The 12,130-nt window shown below is 37.8% G+C and overlaps 1 protein-coding gene across 2 annotated transcripts in view; it reads left to right on the top strand.

The window, feature by feature from the left end:
• The window catches only part of GAREM1 (GRB2 associated regulator of MAPK1 subtype 1), a 90,952-nt gene extending 81,269 nt beyond the window's left edge, over nt 1-9,683 (top strand). Inside the window, exons 4-6 of one of the 2 annotated variants that reach the window (XM_007435451.4) lie at nt 2,374-3,546; nt 6,213-6,379; nt 8,621-9,683. In XM_007435451.4, the coding sequence (XP_007435513.1) occupies nt 2,374-3,546; nt 6,213-6,379; nt 8,621-9,530 (2,250 nt within the window). In that variant the 3' untranslated portion in view covers nt 9,531-9,683. Of the gene's footprint in view, nt 1-2,373; nt 3,547-6,212; nt 6,380-8,617 lie in introns of both variants that reach the window. The other variant, XM_015889321.3, reaches the window with a different exon arrangement.
• Nucleotides 9,684-12,130: the final 2,447 nt, after the last annotated feature.

Here is a 12,130-nt window from a genome sequence, read left to right as displayed (position 1 = left end):
TCCAATATGGCAACAAAAGGATTATTTTTTTGGCTAAGACTTTTGTGTGGATCCAAATTCATACATGAGAATTGCTATTTCTCATGTTTGCTTTTGGTTATTAAGGTGATTTGCCTCTGTTTCAGGAAAGTGCTTATTATCTCCATTAAAATTAAAACTAGATAATTTCACTGACTTTTTAAAATACAGTATAGTTTTTTTGTAGTGAAGCAGTATACAAAAATGTGTTTTGTAAAATAAAATACATGTACTTGTTCTTTCATAGCTATGTGAACATACATAGGTTGCCCCATACGATATGCAGATTGTCCTTGGAGAAGAAACATCACAGAGTAGAGATCTCCTGTGTGAAGCTGCTTTCAGAGCTTTGATGGGAGCAGGAGAAATATAGAGCAGAGGATTCAGATCTTCATTGATAAGAAATCTGATGTCTATTAATATTAATGATGCATTATAATCATGCCATTTGGTCTGAATTTTGAATAACCATCATGTACCATTAGATTTTGATAGTTTCCTGGATTAGCTGTATTGAGATAACGCACTATTTGAATAACTTCCTCTCAGGAAATTCTGCAACTGAGGTATTAGCTTGATAAGCTGTGCATAACAAAGTGTTTAGCTTGAAACACAGATATTATTTCCTTTCCAATGCTCAAGTTACAATGGATCCTTTGCCAAACACATTAACTATTTTTTATGTTTGTATATTTTTATACAAAAAAAGTAAATTAAGGCGGCAATGCTAAACCATTTAGTTGAGGCAAAATCCCAATGGGTCTTCCTTCTGACTAAGCTTATGCATAGGATTCCACTACATGTTTGCTTCTTTTGTGTATTGAGTCATTTTTTAGAACAGTGAATATTAAGATCCAGAAATTATTTTTCAAGGGATGAGGGATATAAGATGCTGCCTTCTGTGTCCTAAAATCATAATCAGAAGGCTGTAGACTTTCCTAGATTCGTTGCATGGAATTACCATTATTATATGGAATTATGTGGATATTGAGGATGCCCAGGCATACCTGTTAGGTTTGTTCCACTTTTGCATTCCCTTTGTGCAATTTCCAGTATGACTGGAAGGGGTGGTTCTTTCTCAGGCTAATCCTTAGATTGGAACCTTAGGTTATACATAACTCAGCCACAGAAATATGTATGTGGTAAAAGATCTGTCTGTTTTAAAAAGCTGATACATTTTTGTGCAGAAATATGGCATCTCCTTACTTAGCAGATTCATTATGTTTTAGCAATTGCTAACTCTGGTCTACTTTTTTTTTTTTAATAACACTGCAGATCAGAAATAAAAATACCAACTTTTATTTCAAGTTGCAAATATGAACTATGGAGGTACAGGTTAGGCAATCTAATCTGAGTACTAGGCATAATTCACTTTTGATCATATAAGACTCATGCTTCAATCACAGAGTTTGCCAGCTGGCTGTTTTCATGGAATAAGAAGTGATTATCTCTGGGTGATCAGCCACATAGCAAGCTGTTTGGCCAACCTTTTTATCAGTATAGTTGTGCCCTGTTTTCTAGGCTGGGAAACAAAAGTAGTTCCTGAACTTCATAGTGTCTTCGTCGATGGGACTTCTATAATCTATTAGTATTTAATTTCGTTGGTCAAAGGAAAAAAAGAAAGAAATAGTCTTTGGTCATTGTACTGCTGGACTATATTTCCTGAAGCAGGAATCTACCAGGGAACGTTATTGGTTCTATATTTTTGTATGCCAGGATTTAGAAATCTGTTGTTCTCCAAATGTTGTAGTCCACAACTTCTACAGTCTAAATCCATTAACCTTGCTGGCTGGGGCTTTGAGGAGCTGAAAGTTAAAATTTCTGGATATCCACATTCATGCTCTTTCTTTTATTGTTAAATACAGAAGAGAGAGCGAAAGGGGGGAAAACCAGGAATAACTACACTGCAAATATTACAGTTAGTCAAATATAGCATTGAACTATAGTAGAATAGCAAAGTATCTCCTAATCATACCTCAGTGCTCGTGAGCAAGCCTAGTTGTATAAGGTTGTAGGTTCCTACATGATTCAGACATTTGCTGTTCTTAGGCTGTATAGCCTAGAGAGATTATTGATTTTTGTCTGACAAGTTCTCAATATTTTGTTACTCTTAATATACAGTTTCACAAAAGAAGGTAAGGTGGTTGTAGAATGGTAATCAGTCATGTGGACATTCTAGAGCAATCTTTCTCACTTTGGTACTATTCATGGGCTGGATGGGAGTTGTAGTCTAACATATATGAAGAATACCAGGTTGAAGAAGTTATACAAATTCTACTGTTCAGAGTTGTTGGGTTTATCCCCTCAGTTCAGAATTTGATATGCTATTTTAATTTTGAATGCTATGTTTTCTAGGTGGCTTCAGGAGAATGCAATGAAGACACAGAGGTTTATAATATTACGCTTTGCACAGGAGATGAGCTCACATTAATGGGGCAAGCGGAAATCCTATATGCAAAATCTTCAAAGGAAAAGTCACGGCTCAATACCATCTTCAAGAAAATTGGAAAACTCAATTCCATTAGCAAATTTGGCAAAGGCAAAATGCCTTGCCTGATATGTATGAATCATAGGACCAATGAGAGCATTAGCCTGCCTTTCCAGTGTAAAGGGAGATTCAGCACACGTAGTCCCTTAGAGCTGCAAATGCAAGAAGGTGAGCATACCATCCGTAACATTGTTGAGAAGACACGGCTCCCAGTGAATGTGAATGTGCCAAGCCCTCCCCCACGGAATCCTTATGACTTGCATTTTGTCCGTGAAGGGCACCGTTACAAATTTGTTAATATTCAAACCAAGACAGTTGTGGTTTGCTGCGCACTACATAGTAATAAAATTATTCCAATGCACTTTCCTTTGCATTTGGCTCTTCCAAAGTTTACTCTTCCAGAAAGTCTTGTGAAAGGAGAGGCATGGCATGAAGCCTTTGTGAAGCACTGGTTCGGCCTCTGTCAAGAGCAGTTTGATATTGATGAATATTCTCGTGCTGTGAGAGATGTAAAAGCTGACTGGAATGAAGACTGCAAAAGCCCACAAAAAAATCGACCCACCAGCCACAATCATGTGCCAAACTCTCTCAGTTATGCTCGGGACGAGTTGACCCAGTCTTTCCACCGTCTCTCAGTGTGTGTTTATGGAAACAACCTCCATGGAAATAGTGAGGTGAACCTTCATGATTGCAGGGACTTGTGTAATGAGTGGGCTTTATCCTCTCATGATGCTTTGCAAGATTCTGGTGATGGAAGCAGTAACTACCTTTTCCCTGAAATTAGTGAAGAAACACTCTGTTTACCTCCTAAACTGGAACTTCCATATGAAGAACTATGGTTGGACAAAGGGGGTGGGAAAGTGAATGATCAGCCTCTTACTCGCTCACAGAGTGAAAAGAACAAATGTGACAACTACAGGAGTTCTTTCCGGTCCAAGGGTGGTACATCTTCTCTGCCAGCACCTGGACCTATAATTACAACAGCAAAATCCTCAGAAGTTTCCCTACCTCCACCACCTGTGCCTCCTAAATCGGAAGCGGTAAGTTCCTGGCACTTTGCTTTATTCCCAAGGTGGGTGGAGAAGTTCCTGCTATATATGTGGAACACTTATTTTTCATAAGGGGGGGGGATTAATTTGTGTTACACAATGGCAAGTTGTAGTAATATAATTGAGTTTTAAACTGAGAGGTATTGCAAATAGTTTAGAGTTTTTTTCCCTTTGTCTTTGAGAAATAATGATTAAGCACTTCTTTGAATTCTTAGTGCTTCATAAAAATTTATACTTGTCTAAATTGTTCTGGAGGTCAGGGATTTATTCTAAAGAGTAGGAGTATTTTTTTTCCTCCTGTGGAGCATTTTGTCCATTTATGTGAAACCTCACACTATAAAATGCTATAAAAATGGAAAAGCATTTATGGAAAAATGTGCTCTTCTTGTCCGTACAGAGTTATTTTTGTCATCTTTGTAAAACAAGAATGTTAAATGAAGATGGTCTTCCAAGAATAAAAGGCTACCAGCTTAGAAGCATTCTAATGCTCCTGAGGCAGGACTAGGATAAAGTAGGAGAACTTAAGTGATGGCAAGTTACCTTGGCAGATGGATCAGATGGGGGGGGGGAGGTTAATTTTTTTTTTTAAAGGCTGCAAACTTCAAATATTTAGAATAATACTTTGTTTCAAGGACCGGTATGATTAGAATTGCATCTGAGGAGGCTTTGTATGTAATTTTTGTGGGGGGGGGGGAGAAGGGGGAGTTAAAAAAGCAGAAGTGTTAATTATTCAAGTAGTAGAATTAAACTGAACGTAGGATGAAAATAGTAATGTGAGAGTTTAAAGTATTTAAGAGATAGCACCTGTTTTTCAGTGAGTGACAATAATTAAGCAGATTTTTTTTTATTGATTACTAACTCTTACAGATTCTGAAAGCATAATTTGGAGGGAGAATTCCAGTCAATGCCTTTAATTACTTCAGGACATTTCTTATAGACACAGCTTCTTTTTCATCATCCTATAAATTGTGACAGATAATAAATAACTTTTATTATTCACTTATTTGCAACATTTATATGCTGTCTCGGTACAAAACTTCCACAGGCCATTTACACTATAAAACAGTTTACGTAATTTTAAAAAATGGAACATAACATCATAATATCAAAGGCAATGTAAAATCTACTAGGGAGTAGATAATACATCAGATTTTCAAACGCCCTGCCAACATATGTTTAGAAATCATGGGTGAATAGAAAATATTTTCATCTAATGCCAAAAAAGCTGTACAAAGATGACTGTTCCATAATAGGTTTCCACTATCCAAAAGGCTCTTTCTGCGGAAGGTATACTTTTTACTCCTTTTAGCAGGGCTGCTCAGAATATGATTTCTGAAAAAGAATATAAGTTTTGGGGAGATCCACAAGGGAGAAGGCATTTTTAAATTACCAGGTTTTAGTATATTTAGGACTTAAACATTAAAACTGGGATTTTAAATTGGCTCCTAGAAAGAGGATTGGAGGCAATGCAGCTGACAAAACCTCAGTGTAATATGGTCAAACTGCCCTGTTTTAATTACTAATCTAACAATTATTCTGTGGGTCAATTACAGCTTCTGAACTGTTTTTAAAGACAGCCCTACATACAGCACGTAGCAGTTGTCTAAACTGGATTTCATCTGAGCAAGAATATTTCATCATCCAGGAAGTTTCTGTTCTAGAGTCAGGCCTGAAACCAAACTGAAATGTATCTAGATATTGCTTTTTCCATTTGACGGACCTACATCAGTTACTGTATGCTTTTAAATGCTTTGTGAATGATTTCCTGTTCTTCTGAGAGAAAACCTTGAAATGTCTTTGGAGATAAAATTTCACAATTTATTTTAAAGTGGGGAGAGCAGGTTGTCTTTTGTTGAAATCTCCCCCTCAAGAGTTGTAAATAGCCCATTCATTTGAGCAGCTTGCTGGTGGTAATAGCATCTGTACTAGCTTTTTTAGCCGGTCATCCTTCAGCAGCTACCATCTGCCCTCTGCTGGTGATACATAAGTAACATATAAAATCCTTGTTTTTAAAAAAACAAATGTGGATCTACTTAAAAAAAAGAATGGAAGGACAGAACCTTACATTGTCAGTGCAAAGATCATCTCTTAGGTAACATGAATTTGTCAAAGATGCAAATTACAGTCCATCCAAATCTGGGAGGACAATTAATTTGTTAACATGTGGCATCCTAACTTCAAAGAGTGTGCTAGTTAAAGGAGTGCAGGACAGGAACACTCAATTGTGTTCTCCAAAAGAAGAAATGGCCTGTGATGGTCAGGAAGAACAACTGAAGGCTACTGCTGATACTGTCACTTCCTGTCTGCCTGATGGGAAGGTTGGCCTTGAAGGGCTTCTGTTTTTTGTTTTTTGTTTTTGGTCCCTTAACCTGGGATTCAGATCAGTCGCCTCTAACTGTAGCAGTAATATTCACCTGGTTTCTCAGATTATTTCTTCAAAGGTTACAGATCTGTTATGATGTGATATCTAAGAATATGAGCTGCAAGTTCTCATATTCCACTTCTGTTTTAGAAACTCTTTCCCTGACGGGCCTTAGATAAATCATTCTTTTTTTACCCTTGTTTCACTCCTATTAATAATATTGATTATTAGCTTTCAGGATAGTTAATTACCTGCATGAGATGCTACATCACAATTATGCTTGATTTCCATCTAGGTCAGAGAAGAATGTAGACTCCTGAATGCTCCTCCTGTCCCACCGCGCAATTCAAAGCCAACATCCACCAGCCCTTCTATTCCTCCGCGGATGAGCAAACCGGTGCGGCAGCAAACTCGTTCTCCTAGTCCAACTCTTTCGTACTATTCATCAGGATTGCACAATGTGTAAGTATTGAGTGCTTCCTTTTCAAAGTCAGCCTTATTTTATGCTAATGATGTACAGTTCAAGTGCTGGACTGGGAAAGCACAAGTGCAGATCCCACTTGATTGTGGAGTTCATTATCTCTCAGCCTAGGCTAGTTCACAGGATTGTTGCTGTGAGGAGAAGTAAACAGAGATCTCCCCCTCCGCATGGACAACTAGCAGAAAATTGGAGTAATAAATAATGAATTAATAGAGAATGGATGGTTGCAATAACCGAACAATACAGAATCAGCGAGTTGGAAGGGGCCATTTAGACCACTGAATCCAGCTTTCTGTTCAAATCCTCCCAAACTTATTCATGTAAACAGATCCATGCAAAATTTATATGTGTCAAGTATAGATAAAACAATTGTAGTAATTATGTATTCTGGCATCTTATATTATCAATAGACTGTATTTTTCATTTTATCCTAAAGATAAAAATAATGATGGGCTACTATGATCAGTGTTTACTTGTAGTAGCCAATAGATTGGAATCTATTTGTAGATCTTTGGATGATTTGTAGTAAGCCAGCAACAGCAACAACAACCAAAAGACTGTCCCACACCAGAGATCATTTTTTTGTAATGATGAAACCTGAGCAGTGAGGAACCAGAAGTCAATGTTTGTGTAACCGAATAAAGCAGATTTCTAGGCTGAAGTCTGTTCAACTTTGTTTTGATTCATTAGGGAAGATCTCATGAAACTACAAATTTGGGATTTGTACTGTGCTATGAAAATTAGTTCACACAGTGGGTATGTTTTGGTTGTAACTCTAAGAAAAATGCAAGACCATACTGTTGGAAAACATATATTTTGTCAACTCCATTCTTGGCACTGACACTGATAAGGATCATAGGCAGCAGGATTGAGAAAAGACTTCTAAGACCTTGGAGAGCTTCCAGCCACTCAGAACAAACAAGACTGAGTTGCATAGCTTGACAATGTAAGCCAAAATCCTTATATCCTCCATTGCTATGTAGTACATAAGATGCACACTTACATATGGCAAAAACATCTGAGTAAATTTGAGAACAACACCTACCCTCATCAGTCATCACCAAACTGGACCCTTCCAGAAGTGTTGGACTACAAGTCATATACAGGTAGTGCTTCGTTAGCAATGGTAGTTGGAACCAGGAACTCTGTCACTAAGTGACACAGTTTTAAGCACATCATCATGTGACTGTGCTTACTTACGATGGCAGTTCCAGTTGCAGTCATTAAGTGAATCCCACAGGTCATTAACTGTAATGTCACATGATTGTCATTTGTAACCTCTTGCTGGCGTCCTTGTTGATTTTGCATTTTGGAAGCCAGCAGTGAGGGTTGCAAATGGCGATCATGTGACTGTGGGACGCTACAACTGTCATAATTGCAAACTGGATGCCAAGTGCCCAAATCATGATCACATGACTGCAGGGACACTGCGACGGCCACAACTTCGAGGACCGGTCGTAAGTCTCCTTCCTCAGCACTGTCATAACTTTGAATGGTCACTGAACAAATGGTTGTTAATCAAGGACTACCTGTATTGTTTAGCCTATATTGCCTTTGTAGATGCTGACTGAGAATGAAGGGGGATGTAGGCTAGCACATCTGTGATTGGCAAAGGCTGATTTAGATTAACATCTACTATGTTAAAGTTTGGGGGATTTGAAATCTATTTCTTATGAAATAATCAGATACTGGTTTTCAATCCTGAAGTTCAAAATATATAGTTGATTGCCCTGACATATTTTCCCCTGGAAAGAGAGACTAATATGTAATGCCATGGACCTGAATAGCTTTATTGGCATGCAGAAAGTCTATTAGAGTATAGACTTTTGCTTATGCAGAAATAGATGTCATTCCAACCTCAGAAGGCAGAGTAACTAGATTGCAGAAAATGATGCAATCTAGTAGGCTTGAGTATGGATGAGGGTTACATTTTCTATAAGATGAATTGCATATTTGACATATATATTTACCCATCATATACAACCTAATACAAATAAGAGGAAAATAATTGCCAAGAAAGTTGACTACTTCACTAGGAAAAGTTGTTTAATTCCTTTACTTAAATTTGTCCTGTCTGAAAAAAGTCTATATAATGGGAGTATAGATATTGCTTTTCAATAGTCAGGTACTGTATAAAACAACAGAATTCTAAAATGACTACTAACTACGAAACCTGTATACTAATTCTCTCTCTCTCCTCTTTTTTAATAATCTCAAAGCAGTGCTACAGAAGGAGACGCTGAAAACTCTTCCGAAATTATTCCTGTTGCTTGCTATCCATGTGGCATGGTGAAAACTGACCTGCAAGAGCTTGGCAACAAATTGCCTTTGGGAAGCCCTTCTGCTGATGCTTTGTCCTCTAGACTATCATGGCCAAATCATTTTTCTGGAGCTGCTGAAGGCCTTAAGAGGAGTGAGTTTCTGTTAGATCCGAGCAGAAGTTATAGCTATCCAAGGCAGAAGGCTCCCAGTACACCAAAGAGAAGCTGCCCAGCACCTTTTACATTTGATTTGGACAGGAGTGAAGTCTCTGCAGGGGATGTACTGCCAGCTACAACTGAGCTAGGATGCACAGTGCCCAGTTGCCCAAAGTCAGCAAGTTACTCTCTTGAGTATACTGATGAAAAAAGTTTGGCAGTAAGTGGCACATTGCAGTCACTTTCATGCCCTGCCTTACCCCCTCGTGCACCAAAGATGGTGGAGGAGAAGCCAGGCCTTGACTTGTGTCCTGTGTCTCTCAGAATAGATGGTGCCGAGGAAGATCCTCATAGGAGCTCTCCAGATCTTTCTGAAGACCAGTATCTGGGTAAAAAAAGCATGCAAGACATTTTCTCAGTTTCTTACCCTTTCTCATCACCCCTTCATCTTCAGCTAGCACCAAGATCTTGTGGTGATGGTTCACCTTGGCAGCCACCTGTAGATCTGTCTGGGCTTTCCATTGAGGAAGTATCGAAATCTCTGCGATTTATAGGCTTATCCGAGGATGTCATAACATTTTTTGTTACTGAAAAAATTGATGGCAGCTTGCTTGTCCAGCTCAATGAAGAGATCCTTTCTGAGGACTTCAAACTCAGCAAACTACAAGTTAAAAAAATACTGCAATTTATTAACGGTTGGAGACCTAAAATGTAGTGCTGACTGGTTCAACAAAATGTAGAAGTATGCTAGAAGCCTGAAACTAACTCACAATCCACCATTTTTAATTTTTTATTGCACTAAGTCCTTCCTTCCTTCCTTCCTTCCTTCCTTCCTTCCTTCCTTCCTTCCTTCCTTCCTTCCTTCCTTCCTTCCTTCCTTCCTTCCTTCCTTCCTTCCTTCCTTCCTTCCTTCCTTCCTTCCTTCCTTCCTTCCTTCCTTCTGTAAATAGTAGGAGAAAAACAGTTATTACTATGCAGATAATTTTGGGTGTTGAGCAGACCCTTTTGTACATAATGGAAGGATAAAGGTGTGCCTTTTGCATCCCTGAACATTCAACAGCTGCTAAATAGTGGACATTAAAGGGAATTAATTTGTTCTCATGTAGTCTAGTGAGACATATTTATTACTATGGGTTAGCAAAACTGGTGCACAAATCAGTTTATTATTATTATAATTATAATTATTATTTTGCATTTCCCTGTAATCTTTTTTTTTTCCTCTTGGGTTTTTATTTTTATTCTAATAGTTAGACACTTTGCCTTCTGTTTTCATTTGTGTAATGGAAAGTGTCAAATACTTCACCTTTGCACATTGCTCTGGCTATAGATTCATTTTATAAGATTCCTGGGTTGTAATGAATAATGGATCCATATTCCAATGCAAAAAAATCAAGAACTGCCACAGTCTTAGGCAGATAGATTCTTGCACCCAGCAGTTTTTTTACGTATTAATAAAAAGAAAGAAAGAGATAAAGATTCTTGATGTTTAGTAGGGGCATGAGATTAAATATATGCTATTTTTAATAATTTGAAAGGAAACAACTCAGTGTAAACAGAGAACAGCAAATAATTGCACTTAAAAGTTTTTGCAACTACTTTGCAAACTATCAAAATGCTTACATGTATTCTGAGCAAATGTTGATGCCCTGTTTTAATTTGGAATAATTGGTAAAGATCAATACCTCCATTTCTTATGTGTAAAGTGCATCCAAATAAGAGTGATCTGCCTTCAGTTGTAACTTTAAACAGATGAGAAACTGATACAGCGATTCAGTGATTTCTTCCTGAAGATTCACATGCTTCGTATTTCCTTAATGTCCTTAAAAATGCATGCAGTTAAGGAAGAAGAAAACCTGACCTATTAATCTAAATTAAAAGAATCCACATTCCAAAAACTAAACCTGTCTAATCAAAACGAAACTGAATAAATAATTTGCTTAAAGCAACATTTTTCGTTTAGAAGGGGAATAATAAACTTCTTATTAAATGATATATGTATATTATAAATTTCTCATGTATCTGACACATTTGATTATTGAAGTGGGAGTGGGGTGTTAATGTGTTTACCCCTTAGCCTGTTTTGACTGTAACAGACTTAAGAATGGGCAAACTTCAGGCTTATGGAATTTATTTTAGAGAAATCCTGAGATACTCCTTAGTAGGCTTATACTAAATATATCGTAATATTGTGCTTCTGAGCACATGTTTAGCCCCTATGTTTTTTTCCTCTCCAAGTATTCTTTCTCAGGAACCAATTATGGTAGAGGGCAGAAGACATTATTAAGCAGTTGGAAACCAGAAACCCTTACCAGTGCATGGCAACTTAACCAAAGATCTGCCAGTCCATCTCAATCTACTTTCTGTTCACACATACAGTGTTCGGCAAAAACACTAATACCTCTACAAAAGAAAATGTGTCTAATGTACCACTACTCATTCCTTTGCATATTCACAAATGGATTAAACAGCTAGAATAATGGATTTTATGTATGTGCTTTAAGCAAAAGGAACTTTGCCCCCTCCCATTTCTTAATGGCCTTGTTGCAATATTCCTGAATGTGATATTTGCATTTGTTTTTCATCTGTTACCCATGTATCTAGAGAATATAAGGCTTGTTTAGAAAGCTGATGGAAGACTACACGCCATATCTGAGGAGAAAAAGCTAAGTTCTGGCTATTAGAGGAAGATTGTAACTTTTATAATCTGAGATAAACACACACGGACACATACACATACATATATACACGCACGCGCGCACACACACACCCTAAACTTGGCAAACTCGGACAGTCCTAATTCAACAACTATGTGAAGAAAGTGACTTGGAAGTTAACTTCTTTAAAACTAATGGAAGTTGAAGCCCATTTGCACAGAACTTTCTCATATGAGCAGTCTAGCACTGCCATTTGATAGATTTTCAGAAATGTGTGAGTAATTTGACTATAGGCAGACAATCCTAGAAACTTCTGTGATACAATGTCTATCGGAAGTTGCGCTTTAGCCCAAAAAGTGCTATTTATGTGCAAGAAGGGAATGGTTTGAAGCCATTGTCTTATGGATTGTGTTACGTAATAGGATTATGCTGAGACAAGAGCTTCTAGGACAGGTGGTGGGAGATGACTAACTGCAGGGTCTTAACCACTAGCCCCATAAGCTCAAATTTAGCTCTGGCGCTAGTATGGAGCCAGTGTAAGGCCCTGTGATGGGAAGAAACATGGGGAAAATGAAGGAAATCCAAAATAATGAGTACTGCAGAGTTCTGGATCAAGGTTAGAGGGGGGAGAAAGGAAGACCCATAGACTGTTGCAGTAGTT

The sequence above is a fragment of the Python bivittatus genome, unplaced genomic scaffold, assembly GCF_059951505.1.
Source record: "Python bivittatus isolate LINGU-HERP-01145 unplaced genomic scaffold, Pbiv_v1 ctg000840_np1212, whole genome shotgun sequence".
In the NCBI taxonomy this organism is placed as follows: domain Eukaryota; kingdom Metazoa; phylum Chordata; class Lepidosauria; order Squamata; family Pythonidae; genus Python; species Python bivittatus.
Note: the sequence above shows the minus strand (reverse complement) of the source record. Positions and strands in the feature narration are given on the sequence as shown.